The sequence below is a fragment of the Zingiber officinale genome, chromosome 3A (genome assembly GCF_018446385.1).
Source record: "Zingiber officinale cultivar Zhangliang chromosome 3A, Zo_v1.1, whole genome shotgun sequence".
NCBI lineage: Eukaryota > Viridiplantae > Streptophyta > Magnoliopsida > Zingiberales > Zingiberaceae > Zingiber > Zingiber officinale.
This window is the reverse complement of record NC_055990.1, coordinates 22,830,448-22,847,247: the sequence shown is the minus strand read 5'-3', so window position 1 is coordinate 22,847,247 and position 16,800 is coordinate 22,830,448. Positions and strand designations below refer to the sequence as shown.

The window sequence follows — 16,800 nt, the reverse complement described above, 5'->3', positions numbered from 1 at the left end:
ATCACAATAAAAATAATTCCACAATCTGTAATTTATACATGGAAAACCTTGGAAATCATCAAGGACAACCATCTTGACGAATATAAAATATGCAGCTGAGAGGCAATGTCAAGTTACTACAACTAAGTTGGGTGGTTGCCAGAAATGCTGCAACACAAGGCGAAAGTTTAAAGAGCAAACATTCTGATTTTGTTAAACTAAGCCCGCATTTCAATAATTAACGCTTCCCAGACTTACATTATGAAGTGCATACATAACAGAAAATTAGGTAAAAGGTGATAGATCCTTACTGCTGATGTCTCAAGGTTGTTTCATTATCCATGATAACAGAAGAAAGGAAGTTCCCTGGTTTCATATTGCGCATTTTTTCACGTAACCAGTCACCATAAGGCTGAGCTGAAGCAACTCTCTTCTTAACTTCAGTATTCTCATAAACCTAAAAAAAGTAATAAACAAGAATAGCAATAAAAACATGAATTAAAAGTTGGAAGAAGCTAAAATGTGACACAATTCAACTATTTGGTCACAAAACTTTATCACCCATAATAAAAAAAAAAATGAGAAAAATAGGGAATTTAGTATGACTTGGAATTTAACTAGACTGGTCTAATTGAAATGAATTGAGCTTCAGTTTGATCTAAAATTTAAATTCATAGTTTTAATGAATTTTTCTAAGCTAAATGATGCTAGCTGACGACAGGTGAAAATGCTGAGGCAATCAATTTGGACTTGATATATCTATAGTAAGATTTTCCCTTTTCAAGTGATTAAAAATGATTCATTTATATTGTGGGTTGGCCTATTGTCAAACTGAACTGCATTGAGCTGTGCAAATGAGAGTGATAAGTGACAACAAATTATGTTTGGATCAAAGATGTGCTTCCATTCTAGTGAAAGTACTGCAATTGGACATAGGATCCTATCCCTCATCCTCTAATATTTAAAGATCCATGCAACTTGTTTCAAACACCACTTGATTTGCACCACTCTCCTCCCTCTGAAACTCCTGATGCTTTCTTCAATCGTATTATATGTTTTTAGCTTTTTTTATCCTTCAGTCGTCATCATTGGCATACTAGAGATATTGCTGATGTTTAGTTTTACACATGCAAATTTAAATTATTATTATCACTGTATAGTTGAAATCATATAACTAGATGATATCAATTGTGTGATTAATGTTGAAAACAATGATTACTGCTGTTATCTCATACTAAGTAACCAACGTAATGTTGATTGGCATCCATATTAACACATAGTAATATGTCCGATGACTAAGGCTGAGGCTATGGACAACATTGCACATAGTTCATGGCTCATCAAGTAATCCTCACGAGTATTCCAGTATGCACATTACTTGGTGGAAGCAGTGTGTTGGATGGAAAACTGTTTCAAATATCTGGTTGTTCAGTAGACATCCCCATGTTAGAGCAGGCACCTGGTACCACTTCTTTGATCATTGGTGGGAATGTGCGAGGAAACCCAACCTGGACCAAAATCCAAACACACTCTGATTGGATAGAAAAAATAGTAGATCATGGTCGGAGTGCTCTTAGTACTCATATGAGGAATGTTCTTAGTACTCATGACTATTGGATTCCTCAAATGCATTCAGATTTGTTTATTTCTTACATTGTATTTTACTATGACCCTCGTTACCTCTTATTTCAGCAAAAAATGTTGGTTGATTGCCCTAGGTTTTCAAAATTAGCGGTTACAACTGAAGGTATGGTCACTTAACATGTATGCTCTAGCAATAATAATTGGAGTCGAAATTAGGAGTGCATCCAAGCAATGTCACGCCGGTAGATTGATTAAACAGGACATAATAAAAACTGAATAATAATGAAACAGACTTTTACTAATAAGAAAGAATCAAAGGACTAGTTAACATGGATAGACATGAGATTTCTATAAGAGTGATAGAGTTGAATATACCACTCAAAAAAAAGAAACATTCACGATAAAGTGGATGGTTGAAATGGGAGAAACTTTTCAAATCTTATGTGATTGTCATGTGCCCTTTAGACCAGGAAATTTTATTGAAATTGTGGTGTGCCTGACGAATAGGTAGGAAACAACTCATATAAAAACATATTGAGATGATATCTACATTTTGAAAGGAACCAATACACTCTATAGGTAGCCAAGGTGAATCATTAAAGTTGAAAATAGAAGAGGTAAAAGAAGACTACAGAAAACTCTAATTGAGAAATAAAAAGTAATTTGATTGTGCAAATATTACTAATGCTATAGCCTCACATCAAATTTTGTAGAAAAATAAGACCTATGTAAATGTTCCAAAATAGTTCTTCAGACCAACACGGCATGACAATGGTGAAGAAAATGATGATGTATACAAAGCTCCCAATAATTTCTAAATAGATACCCAATGTTTGTATTACTGTTCTGTTTGACATGCCATTTCAAATAAAAATCCATTTATATTCCATTCCTTAACAACACTTATTAAAACAATTAAACTTGGTTACCAACTAGACAGATTAAAGTAACCTAATCTCAAAATTGAATACTAATCAAGCAACATCATACCGAGACCATTAACTGGTACTTATCAGTACAAGTTGATCCGTGTGACACTAGTCTTACAATTTGAAAGCTAGTCACAAAATTTCAGTGAAACTCGGTTCTAGCTATGTACATACAGTTTCTAATTACATATCAGTTTTTCATGTTAAATCAGAATAGACTTGCCCAAATAAATAGGCATATGATGGCAAATCATATTGCATGTGTTCAACTATAATCATGAAAAGATATTAATTCCTTTTATAACATACTCTAGCTATAAGAAATGAGGAAAGAAAAAGGCGTGCTCACCTCACCACTCTGTAGATCTACAGTTATCATCATTCCTGGACCTAATCGCCCTTTTGATATAACCTTTGACTCATCCATCGGCAGAACCCCTACCTGAAAACAGTTAGCAGCAACAATGATAAACAAAACATACTTCGAAGTTTTCAAGCAAACAATTACCCAGATGACCACAAGGGTCTTCATATTCACCCTCATCCTTTGGAAAGGGCATTAGTGTTCTATAGGCTAATTCAATTTAGAAATTCCAATATTCTCAAGTCAACCATTACCCACAATGATGCGCTTGTCTTGCTATGGGACTTCAAATTTTTACTCGATGTGCTTTTTGAAAAGTCAGGCCAGAAAACTAAGGACATCCATTCTGGAGTTAAATCAGCACTAGGGTTCGAAATATTGGTTCCACCTACTAGTATGGCCAATATTTATGAAATAGACAAGGATCGTTAGTGGACTACAGTAAACAATATTTTCTATATTGCTACTGCAAGCAAGCACAACACCTTACAGATGTATACTATAAAATAATTGCCTGTGATCCATTTCTATGTTTATGGTCAATACAGTCAGACTAGTCCAGTACCCAGTAAGTGCCAATCCTAAAACTCACTGACATTGAAATGAGACTCGTATTCTAAACACTTGCCACAATTCTGTGTGATTTAAACTCTCACATCAAATTCCACCCACTACATGCACCAACTGGAAAGATTATGAACAGGCGGCACAGCCCACTGGCTATGGCAACTTTCTTTTGTCAAGTTATTCATGTGGAGGATCTAGCTAGATATAAACAACACTATCTTCCAGCTTCTATCTTCTAGCCAAAGGACCCATCACGAACTTAAATTCCTTATAGACTCTAGACTTCATCTATAACTGTTGCACTTTCCATACATGCACCATTTTGTCTTTTGTAGCCTCCAGTTTTCCTTTTATTTTTTGGGTCTTTCTGCATCCTGTCTTATTATTTTACATTTTACAAATTAGATACTGCCTATTTCTGCATGAAAAAAGATGCAACATCTACTAAAATCATGCCATGTTAAGAAAATATTAAAAATTCCTAATAAGATCAGAATCCATGATACATGATCAAATAGGACCTGGTTGGATAGGTTATCTTGTTGGCTTCTTTTGTTTTCTTATTTTATGAATCTCTTTGAATTCTATCTTCAACATAAACATGGAAGATGAGACATGTCTGTTTATATATTCACAAATGTGCGTACACTCAAAAACAAAATTCCATCATCCAGCAAAGAAAATCCCACATGAAATACTATGCTTTCACTTAAGTTGCCCCAGCATGTGCAGGTTGCCCTTCAATTTGCAAAAACCAACTAAATTTGACATGTAAGATCTGATAACTCAGGAAATTCACATATAAAGTTATAAACAATTCCCTTGTAAGATCCATGCTATTCATTGTTAATACATAGTCATAGAAAGTGATAAAGAAGCATTATTAGTTATCCCCTCATGTAGAACCAAAAGTATCTACTATTAGACAGTGTCTAATATTTAGTGAGAAAAGTGAAAATGGTTAACAGCATTCAATAATTTCCAGATTTACTCCGAGTGAAGAACTGATAGATTGAACAATAAAGATAAATAACTAAAATATATATCATTTCTAAATGATAAGATATAGTCTGCTCTTTTTAAAAAATGGATTGGCTTGTGGATTTTAACTAGAACTTGAATATTTCTATAATGGATTTCTCTTGATGCCGATTTTTTAGGTACTTTGAAATTTTGAAATAATTCCTTCCTCGACTCACAAAAGAAAATATATACCTTAGCAGCTTGTTTACTAGTCAAGATCAGTCTGAAGGCTACGAAGTTATCATTCAGGGACAAATTACAAACCAAATTTATGTAGTTTCCATGAACTTTTTTTTAAGATTTAAGTGTGATCACACACAAAAAAAAAAATTAAATAAATAGCAGTTACTAAGAACTTTATCAAAATAAACAAGCCATTGAAAATATTTTGCATCTAGGTCATAATGATAAGTAAAAAACTATTTATGCATAATGCTCATGATGAAAATATTTAAAATTGATATGGAAATGTTGGAAACCATTTTAGCAAAAGAAAATCATTACCATGTTGCTTGTAATCATAGTATTCCTTTCTACCATCGTTTGAAACAAAATGTGATTTTAGGGGGCGTTTGGTTCTTTCCTAGGAATAGGAATCGGAATGGGAATCATTGTATTGTGGAATGGGAATGGGTATGAGCATGGATATCACTCTTAAAAGCAATGTTTGGTTAGTTGCATATTTTCTATCGGAATAAATCAAAATTTCCTTTTTTACCCTTTAAAGAAAATAAGAGAAAAAATTAGATGTGAGAGAAAGATGAGTGTGAGAGAAAAATATGATGAAAGAGAATGATGAGAGAGAAAGTCTCATGAGAGAGAAAGTGTGGTGAGAAAAAATGAAGAGAGAGAAAGTGTGAGAGAAAATGAGAAAAGAGAGTGTGATAGGAGAGAGCATGATAGAGAAGATGAGAGAGAAAATATGATGTGAGAGAGAGTATGATGGGAGAGGATGAAGAGAGAGAAAATGTAATGAGAAAAATGAGGAGAGAGTATGTGATGAGAGAGATTGAGGAGAAAGTATGGTGAGAGAGAAAATGTGATGAGAAAAAAAAAGAAAACAGTGAGTGTGATGGGAGAGATTGAATAGAGAGAAAGTATGATGAGAGAGAAAAGTGTGTTGAGGGAAAAAAAGGAAGGAGTGTGACAAGAGAGATTGAGGAGAGAGAAAGTATGATGAGAGAAAAAGAAGGAAGAGAGTGCGATGGAAGAGATTGAGGAGAGAGAAAGTATGATGAGAGAGAATGTGTGATGAGAAAAAAAAGAGGAAAGAGAGTGTGATAGGAGAGATTAAGGAGAGAGAAAGTGTGTGATAAAATGATGAGAGAGAACAAGGGGAGAGAAGTGATATGAAAGAAAAAATAAATAAATATATTTTGATATTTGATATTAAGGGAGAAAATTTTAGTTTTACGTCAAGGGTATTTTTGGAATAAGGGAATATTTTGATTGATGAAAATAGGGTAATGACTCATTGAAGAGGAGGTACATGGGAATGAGTTATTACCCAATTTCAAGAATTCATTCCCTTATTTGCATTCATATTCCTATAATCCAAACATTAACAATGACAATCAATGATTCTCATTCTCATTCCCCACTCCTATTCCCCTAAACCAAACGCCCCCTTATATGTAGACTTTGGAAATAAAAACTTGCACCCAACAAAGTGTTATGTTAGTGTGATCATAAATTATAACTACTATCAAATAATAATTCCTTTAAAGGGGCTTCCATTCTCATTCATAGCTTCTCTATATATATAGTAAACTAAAGAAATACTAAATCCATCATGTCTCCTCAAGTTTATTCTTGAATAGATTAAAATTCAATTGAACCAATAAGAAAAATAAAATGATGAATCAACTGAAGCTGAAAAAAAAAACATTGTCATATATACATATGCAGGGATGTGACATGCTGAAGGATATACGTGGCTCCATATGCCTCCAGGCCCTCCACATGGACAACCTTTTTAAACTATGCTATAGACCTCCGTGACAAATGAAATTGTCGTGAAGTTGAGAGACAACCTCATTTTCCCTCGTGTTACACCATTATTTGACATCCACTACATCAAATGAAATTTTTCTAGAACAAATAGCTAAATTATTACAAATTGTATAGTGCTTCTGGTCTTCATAATTGTCTGTACTGACTCAATTTATTATCTTCTCAAGATCCACATGATAGATATATTAATGGTGACAATGTAAATTACAAATACTGTGTATCATAAAAACTCATCCTTCTTGAATTAAATATCAGGTACCTCAGATGCAACATAAACCATGTCATCCACTGTTCTCCAATATCGAGCAGGTCGAAGACCATTTCGATCCAGACAAGCTCCAACAGTCGTTCCATCACTATGGCAATTAAAATAAGCACTTAATTTAGGGTGGAAAATATCAATAAGAGTACTTGGAAGATATTCTTGATCACAGTGACATTTTATTATCTGTTTTTCTAAAGAATCAAGAGGATTGAGGAACACGACAAATACATAATGATTATAGCTAAAGTTTTGGAAATTCTAGGTAAATTACCTAATTCACTACTAAACAAATTTTCATCTGTAAAACTCCTGGTTAATGCATATGGGTGCACTGTAACAAGAACAATTCCAAAGAATTTGTCAAGCAGTTGCTACTCAAAGAATAATTTTGTCCTATAATAAATCAGTCCTAGACTCTAAATAGCAGTACATGTGCACACACCAAACTCTTCCAAAACTAGTGGTTACTAGATTGACCAATATGATACAACCTTGATGTGCCAATCAAAATTCCAATATGTAACTTAAGCAATACTAATATGCTAAAAGACTACTAGTGTTTGGCCAGCTGATAGGATGTCAACTCACATTAGGTTTGCTTGCTAACATAGAGGAACTAATGATGGAGAGAGACAAACATAGTTGTGGAATATTTAAGAAAGATGGATACAAAGTTCTGAAAACAAATTGATCGAGAAATAAAAAATTGCACCTGCACTTTCCATGTATTGTATGTATATATGAAAAAGAGTTGAACCCTAACTAAGCAGTAAATAACTTCAAAACCATTAATGGAGTCAAAAAGCCACATTTAGAATGTATATGCCTACAACACTGATAAAGTTGATATATGATACCTGAATAAAAGTAATGCAGGTCCATCCCAAGCTTCCATTTGTCCCTTGTAGTAGTCATAAAAATTAACAACCTAACATGAGTATAAACTATTTTATTTTAGATAAGGATGCAAAAGGGAAGACAAAAGCAGAAAACTATTTTATTCAAAGAGAGGCATTCATTCTGAAACCAAAGAAGGAACAAACTCACGAATGTTTCCTGATGATATAGTTTGCGCAAAAAATCACCTCTGGGTATTTTATGGTCAATGTTGGATGATTCTTATATGCCTCAGGAACAAGAATCATAAGAGCTTCTGCTGGAGTCCGACCACTTCTCAACAATAACTGATCAAGGAAAACATGAATGTTATGGGTCAAATTACAAGAAAAAATCACATATAGTTCAAAAAAATGAGGAATTGGTATTCCTGCTGCTATAGGCAACCAATTGCTGCAGTGGAACATGCAGAGAACTTTCTCACTGAATAATCAACTAAAAGACAGGGAAAAAAGTATCTTAGGATAGTCAAGATCCCAAGACCCACGAGTTGCAATGTTGCAGCAAAAATGTCAAAAAGGTAAATTCTCCTATGATAATAAAAAGAAAAGCTTGAAGAATGTCCATGGTTGTGAATCTGGAAATCCAAAATTTGTTTGGCTGCCAGTGGTGGTCAAACTTTAATGTCCCAAAATCCTACCAATAACCACATTCCACCAACTGCATGTGCGTGCTAGTTACAACAGCACTGCTACAAGACAGAATGGTTTGCCACCAACTTATACTGCTTAGCATGCAAAGTAATTGTTTTGTTGATACTCATGTTCTGAGATATCCATATAACCTAGTTGAATGAATTGTGATGTAACAGTTGTCAAGGCATGTTTGCACCAATTATTTGGGATAGGTACATAAATCTTTTCCTCCATTGAGTTTTATGCAAAGCTATATTTGAATGAATTGAGTTTGTAAATTCTAATAATAGCTGAAATGGATGGATGTCAAAGGCCAGAATTTGGTATGACAGTATGAATGCTAGAATATTAGTTCTTAACAGCCAACATGACAATTTTTAACAGTTACCACAAGTAACTTATACACGTTAAAACTCAATGAACATTGTTCCTCGTAAACCAAACTGATACCAACCACGACTTTTACAAATATGGATGCGGAGAAACACTATTATTCTAGGTTCTAGATGGTGTTGCCTCCAACAACAAGTAGCTCTGAATAAAGAAAAATGTTCCTTTTGGTACAAGAATGGGGTATTTACGAGGAAGACAAATGTTTTATATGGTACCACCAAGGTTTAAAATCTCGACCCGTGCCAAGGTTTCGGTCCTAGATCGGAACGATACAGTTTCGGTATTGTATCGTGCCGTACCGATACGATTTCGGTATTTTTTTTATTTATATATAGTAATTATTAGATAAATATATTTATTATGTATAATTTAAAAATAAGATATATTTTTATTTTAATCTGATCTATTAGAATTGTTTTAAAAAATTCTTAGAATTTTTAAAAATTTTTAACTAAAATTTAAATCAGTAAAATTAATTTTCAAAATATTAATTTATAAAATTTATTAATTTTTTAAAAATTTTAGATATATTTACCATGAACAAATATAAAATAATTAAAAAAATATCAGATTATTAATCTGATTTATTAGAATTTTTTAATTTTGTTTAGAATTTTTAAATAAAATTTAAATCAGTAAAATTAATTTTTAAAATGTTAATAAATAAAATTTAATAATTTTTTTAAAATTTTAAATATATTTACAGTAAAATTAATTTTAAAAAATCAGATTATTAATGATTTATTAGAGATTTTTAAATTTTTAAATAAAATTTAAATCAATAAAATTATTTTTTTAAATATAAATTAATAAAATTTATTATTTTTAAAATTTTTAAATACATTTATATTTTATTAGGATAATTTAATTAGGATTTATTAAATCCTCTTCGAGATATCACATTTAAGTTGGAAAATATTTGAATTAATTAAATTAAAATATTTAATTTCTAACAGTGATTTCACAGAGCACGCAGGACAAGCCTCTAGGCGCCACCGGGAGTCCCGCACCGCTGGAAGAGTTCCGCACTGCCGGAGGAGTCTCGCGACTCCTGCAACGCCTACGAGGAGCCCGAGACTGTCCAGCAGAGCCAGAAGAGTCCCGCGACTCCTCCGGCGCTGCCTACGAGGCGTGCGAGGCGCCTGGGATGACAAGCGCGCGCGATTCCTTCCTTTGTCGCGTGACGCTCTCAATGACGCACAACGAAACCGTCGTTCTTCCGGTGCCGGTTTCAGTGTGCGGGAAAACGAAAAGTTTCGCCTGTTCCGCCTAACACGAAACGAAATTTTGAACACTGATACCAACTACCAAGTCATGTCGGTAGCATATGATTATTAAAGTTAATAATCTTCTAGTTGATGCATGATAGAAACTCATATATGATAACTAATATGCCTTAAGTGAATACATAACAAAAACTCGTATTTGACTATAAATTTGCCTTAACTAACATTTCAGTATAAAAAATTATCATACTGATAAATCTGATATTCCAGCAGTGACTTAAAATATAGGTTAATCCAATTGTCGTGTAAAGACGAGCATGAGCATGTATATAAAGTCAGTCAAATCAACTCATAAATCAAGCTGTACTAAACATAAACTAGAACAGATTGGTAGATTCCAGTTCAAGTTGTTTGTGAACTATCCAAAATAATTCTGAATGCTGTCACAAACCATTCCAAAGGACCAAATTATAAGATCAGTTTCAACAAAATAAAATTTGAAAAGTTTAAATCCTTAAAAAAATATTTCTAAAAAAACTAAGTAAATTAAATTGAACAAAATTAAGGGATTTGAATGTCATCACTGTGTTGGAAAAGTAATTCACCTTATGTTCCAGTTTTTTTAGGATAAATTTGGCATTATTAGGCAATAGACTAGAATTTGCAATGTTTAAATACTTTACAAAACATATTTCTGAAACATCTTATAAGTAAATCAAGTTGAACAAAATAAGGGATTTTAATGCCATCAATATGTTGGAAAAGTAATTCAGCTAATGTTCCAGTTTTTGAGGATAGGTTTGATATTATGAGGCATCAGAGCAGAAATATTTGTTCGAGTGCTTTGACTTTGAAGATGTTGTTAAGAACCAAGATCAACATGAAAAATACAGAATTCAATTCAAGCCCACCTAATTTATAAAAGTTGAGATATATCCACATAAATTTGAAATAAAATCCTCTCAAAAAATGTTTTTGCTGCCTTATTATTAGCTCAGTAAATCATAAATCTCCAAAATCAAGATCAGCTTCATCAAGCATGATATATAATATCTTAAACAACACAATTAATTCGAGTAGTCTGCAAATTGTCACATTTCTAATCAACATAAATTTGAAATTATTCTTCATATTATCTAGAATTCCATCTTCAACTATGATGTGTGTGAAGACTGACTGCATAGCATTGTAAGCATGATATTGATATAAACTTAAAATACATGCACCAGCTCAATTCTTTATGATTGAAGGGAAAAAAAACACCTTTTTGAAAGTTTCAATAAAGATAATCAGTTAACATATTCAATGAAGAATAATATTGAAAAGATCCAAAATCACAGTACCTATGTATGCCAAGATACCATGTTCTTAAAGTGAAACCAATGGTAGCTAATTTAGCTCAGAAGGAAACATGTCTGTCTAGAGCACTCAATAGAATACAAAGCCAAAAAGAACAATAAATATAACCAAGCTTCTGATGGATAACAGTTAATGCAAAGTTGAAGGAAGCTAATATAAATGAGAAAACATACAAAGCCAAAAAAAAAAATACAATAAATATAACCAAGCTCACGATGGATAACAGTTATTGCAAAGTTGAAGGAAGCTAATCTAAATGAGAAGACATACTTCAGCTGTACTATCAAGATTTGCTGAATCAGATGCTTTTGGATTCCCAAATGGCCGAATTTCATTCTCACGGCCTCTCCAAACAGGGGACTTGAGTGTTGCTTCCCGTGATTGCATCCAATTCAAATTTCCCTTCAACCAGAAAAATTTAAATAATCAGGAAATCACTGTTATGGATGCTAAATACTCAGCAGCTAATTTAGAGACAAAATAACCTGTATAGTATTGATCTCTCCATTATGTCCAAGTATCCTCATTGGTTGTGCAAGAGGCCATCTAGGGCTAGTATTAGTGCTGTACCTTCGATGGTAGATTGCAAACGAAGATGTGTAAAGTTCATTCTGAACATCCAAATAAAATTGTCCAAGAGCTTCTGAGCGAAGCATCCCCTTATAAACTACAGTCCGATTTGACAAAGAGCAAAAGTATAGATCATCTTTCCATTCTTCAGATTTTGCAGCCCTTTCAATCAGCTTTCTACAAATATACAATTCCCTCTCAATATCATCAACCTTTTCCTCTTTAAGGACTTTGACAAACACTTGTTGTATGTTGGGCATTGTTTCCTTGGCATAGTAGCCAACCACTGATGTGTTTACAGGAACAGGTCTCCAACCAATGACCTCCAAACCCTCCTCTAAGAATATCTTTGTTATAACTGCGGTGAAAAAATATCACAAAATTTAAAATAATATAGTTCATATAAAGAAAATTGAAGAGAACAGAAGCAGAAAAAAATTCAACAGCATGAAGAGAAAATCAAAATAAAAATTAAGAAATTCATCTAGGTTTAACTTAAAGGCGACAAAAAACAACAAAATTACCTAATTGAAGAAGTGGATATAACTTGTGATGCAGTTAAATTACCAGTATTTATCACATAACATATTTCAGCACTATATTAAAGAATCCATGTATATAAGCAACAAAATCAAGTTAGGTAGCTAAAAAAAATATAGCTATAATACAGTAATAAGCTACAGACATAACAGTAACTTCTCTACTTACATACTTGAAGCAACATTAAAAGGATAAGCAGCAAAGAAATAAAACATTTTCTGTAGAAATACCTGACTTGGCTCCTTTCTCAAAATTTTCATCTTTTGGGAGAAAAATCATTCCAACACCAGTTTTTGACCTATCCAAAGAAGCAAGTCCTTGCTTCACAGCCCAGTTGTTATACAAATCCCAGGGAATAGATGTCATTAGACCAGCCCCATCACCAGAGTCATTATCAGCCCCACAGCCTCCACGATGTTCCATGCAGCCAAGCGCTATAAGGGCATCATTCACAATCTTATGAGAAGGTTCATTTTTCAAGTTTGCAATGAAACCAACACCACAAGCTCCTCTTTCTGAGATGATATCATTCAAACTCGCAACCTGATAGCAAACCAGTGGTTTATTGCAAATGGAATATCAGAAGTGGAACATTGGCAATGCCTTGTGGTTCTCTAAGGATAGACATTTGAGAAGTAAATGTGATACAGGTTTGAACACTATTCTCATGATTCATCTACCTGAAAAGTAAAGACCTAACTAAAATGCTTAAAGTAATATTTGGTTAGTGGATTTTGATTTTTGTGGCACGGGATTTTGTGGGAGTGTCCAAAACCCAATGTTTTGTAGACCTATTCAGTAGAATAGTCGAATTCTATACATAGAATTAAGTGGATCTGTGGAAGTACAAAACCCTCCCAGGTGATCTTGGGATGCTGAGATTTTATGCAAATACGAGTTTCCTTTTATAGCATATCAATCTCAAAAACTTGATGGATTTCTATGTTGGTTAGGGAGATATATTACTTCGTTATGTGGTTATTGTAGTTTTAAATGAACCTATTTAAAACAATTGCCGCTTTAAATGCTTGCTAAAACTTTTTAATACAATTACTTGTTTTTGAATGGATTAAATTTAAAATTAGACAACAGAAGTTGTAATGTCATAGTCCAAAAGTTTTCCAAGTCATATGACACATTTATGTCAAATTAGTTATTTATTACTTAATGGATATTTGATCTTATAAGAATGGATATTTTTCAACATACGCCCACTACAATCTCCAAACGTAATACAAGATTCAAAAATGATTTTTCATCTTTCTTGTATCTGAACGGTTAGACAACAGAAGTTGTAATGTCTTAGTCTAAAATTCCTCCAAGTCATATGTCATATTCATAATAAAACTAGTTATCTATTACTTAACAATATATATTTCATTTTTTCGAGATAAAATTTTACAAGTTCATTACAAAATCATATATAAGAATATAAGAACACATATTTTTGAACATATTCCCGCTACAATCTCCATACATAATACAAAATTCAAAATATAATTTGTTATCCAAAATATAATTTGTTCTCTTTCATGAAAAAAAGTAACTTCTGTGTATATTTTCAGGAGATAATATTCTAGGAAACTAAATCAATTCTTTATGCTTGAGATTTATCTATCTGTTAGCACTACAAGTAAATTTCTAAAGTTCCACGTGAAGAAAAGCAGAAAGTGATGCAACTTATGATAAAAGAAACCAAAGGAGGCAACAAACGTAGTGTCCGGCTGTCAAGGCATTGAATTATATGGAAAAAGGAAAAGCAAATAAAAAATATAGAAATGAAAAAAAAATGTTGTTCGCCACAATTCTTGTTGAGTAGACACACTTCCTCCTCCATCAGGAAAAAAAATTAGCTGCTTCACCCCGCCACCTCCTCCCAATCACACAACTTTCTAATCTTAAAACCTAACCTACCCAACCACAGATTCTCTCCACAGCCTAGCCCACCTTCCTTAACCCATGTTCTCTCCCCCCACAACACTGGAGATCCAAACCACACAGTTGTTCGTAGATGAGTATTGTGTTGTATCGTCATAATCTATGGTAAGGTAAGGCAATAACGAGATAACTATCTGTCAGGGCCAGTGATATCAATATCAGTATCAAAAATTTCAAAAAATTAAGAACCAGCCAAACTGAATTGCTAGGGTCAGTAGGATTGAAATCGATAAAAATATATATATATACAAAATTTAAAAACACAAAAATAATTATGGAAAGAATAAAATAATAATTTTAATCAATTTAAAAAATTACTAACTTAATTCAAATTAGTTTGATTAATTAAAATAATTTTGATTTATTAAATTAATCAATGATTTAAAAATCTGATGAATAAATTAATTTAATCAAGCTAAAATCTGATTTAATGCAATTGTAATTTAAAATTTGATTTAATCCTTGATATAATCAATTTAATCTATAAATTAAGATTGCTTTTAGTAAATGAATATGAGTAAATGGTCACAGATTCTTTAAAAAGTTCAGAGAAGTCCTTTAATGATCAAAAACAAGTGCAAATTGGAAATGATTTTCCTTAAAAGGGGTGTCAATTATTATCTAAGCTGCAGTCTACCAAATACCCTCCATCATTCTATAGAGAACAAAAACTAACAGAGTCAAAGCAAAGCCCCATACAAGATAGCCAATACTTCAGCACCAATTCATTGTGAGCCAAGCACAAAGCTTATGCACAAACACTCGCTGTCCGCAGAGGAGAATAAGTACGTGTATTAATCTAAAATAGTTTTCCTAATTAACCAAAGAAGGAAAACTCAACAGACCTTAAGCAATCAAATTCATTAATCCATTCACATAAGAGCTAACTCATGGCCATTCGAACGTCGATGTACAGTAGTTCAACAACAATAAATAAAAAAACGAAAAGATTATTACTAGAGAAGCACGGATCACCCAATCAACCACGAATCATTGAATCTCACCTCCACATAACGAAAGAAAGCATTTACCTTAGGCCGATCATCCGACCGGCTACGCTTCACCTCCGACGCCGCGAGCGCAGCTCCTTGGCGCTCGAGCACCGCCCTAACCGCGCACGAAGACGACCACCCCCTGCCACCGGCCCCCGATCGGAGGGCCGCGGCCCGGCGGCGCCGCTGGCGCTGCCCGAGATGAGCCGAGTCACCGCGGAAGACCAAGTTCCGGGTGGAGGAGAGAAAGAGCGGATTCGAGTGCGAGGAACGGAGGAGGATCTCGGACGGCGCGGCCAAGTGACCGGCGGGAATCGCCATTCGCGATCGAGAAATCTCGCAAACCCTCCACTCACCGCCGACTAAACCACTCGCCGGGTGCGAGGCGAAGAGAGAGAGAGAGGGGAAGGAGGGGGAGACAAGGGAGGGAGGGATCGTGTGGAGGCAATAAGATGAGGATGGAGGAGCGAGTGTGTGGAAGGGGAGAGGATAGCGAGAGAGAGGTCGGAGAAGAGGAAAAAAGGCTCCCCCTCACGTCTCTCTCCGCGGAGGTGGCGAATGGAGGAGGAAACGACAGGGGATGGGCTCGGGGCCGGGGAAGGAATCGGGGCGTCCAATAAAGACTTGTGGCTGCGCAGGCAAAAATACAAAACCCTTTGCTCTGGTTGACCTCGAACCGCCCCCTCGAATCGCCCCACTGCCAAGGAGAGAGGGAGGGAGAGATGCAGCGAAGGAGATCGTCACGCTGGCCGTGCCACCTCCCTGATGCGACCCGAATCCGACTCCCTTACATAAATTACAAGTGTATTATTAAAAATTCCTTTTTGCACGCTGCGCTGGACCGACTTTTCGGTTCGGCCCTTACAAAAATACACCGCATTTGGTAATAATTTTAAAACGGGAATTGCCTAAACAACGCACCTAACATTTAGATTTATCCAAAAAAATGCCTCAAAATTTGAAAATGCGTATTTTTTTCATTTTATTCCTTTATCAAATAGGATTATTTCTCTTACTCTCTGCACTCCTAAATTTTTTTTTTACATGTATACATAATTATTATGGTGCTCTGATTTTTAAACTTAATTGCATTAGCACTCGTGCTAGTTTGTATTACGACGTGGACCTGATTTTTGGGGAGAATAGGATCTTATTCTAACTAATTTTTATAATAACATTTTAATAAACTCTTTGCCATCCCAGAAAGTCACATAACTTGAAATGAATTCGATCATATTTATTTATGCTCATAAGTCATTTTTTATTTAAAACTCATTAATGGACATAAATAAATGTGATTGAACTAATTTTTAAGTTCATTATTTATTTCGATCTACCCAAAAGTGTTAAAATAATATTAAAAAATTCAGTTAAAATATAATTCGAGTCTCTAGTATTCAAATCATCAAAAAAAAAACTAATATAATTAAATTATGATGTTAATTTTTAAAAATTATATCATAATAATTATTGTATGTTTTAAATTTTGAATGCACCTTTGGTCGGTTTCAATTATAAGAAAAATG

The 16,800-nt window shown here is 33.9% G+C and overlaps 1 protein-coding gene across 2 annotated transcripts in view; it reads right to left on the bottom strand.

Annotated features, from left to right (window-relative positions):
* Window positions 1–16,058, bottom strand: part of LOC122051435 (ferredoxin-dependent glutamate synthase, chloroplastic) — a 44,325-nt gene extending 28,267 nt beyond the window's left edge. The window contains exons 1-9 of one of the 2 annotated variants that reach the window (XM_042612579.1): window positions 15,314–16,058; window positions 12,575–12,887; window positions 11,720–12,162; window positions 11,505–11,636; window positions 7,810–7,908; window positions 7,582–7,652; window positions 6,719–6,815; window positions 2,842–2,934; window positions 291–436 (exon numbers count right to left, since the gene is read on the bottom strand). In XM_042612579.1, the coding sequence (XP_042468513.1) occupies window positions 291–436; window positions 2,842–2,934; window positions 6,719–6,815; window positions 7,582–7,652; window positions 7,810–7,908; window positions 11,505–11,636; window positions 11,720–12,162; window positions 12,575–12,887; window positions 15,314–15,595 (1,676 nt within the window). In that variant the 5' untranslated portion in view covers window positions 15,596–16,058. Of the gene's footprint in view, window positions 1–290; window positions 437–2,841; window positions 2,935–6,718; window positions 6,816–7,581; window positions 7,653–7,771; window positions 7,909–11,504; window positions 11,637–11,719; window positions 12,163–12,574; window positions 12,888–15,313 lie in introns of both variants that reach the window. The other variant, XM_042612580.1, reaches the window with a different exon arrangement.
* Window positions 16,059–16,800: the final 742 nt, after the last annotated feature.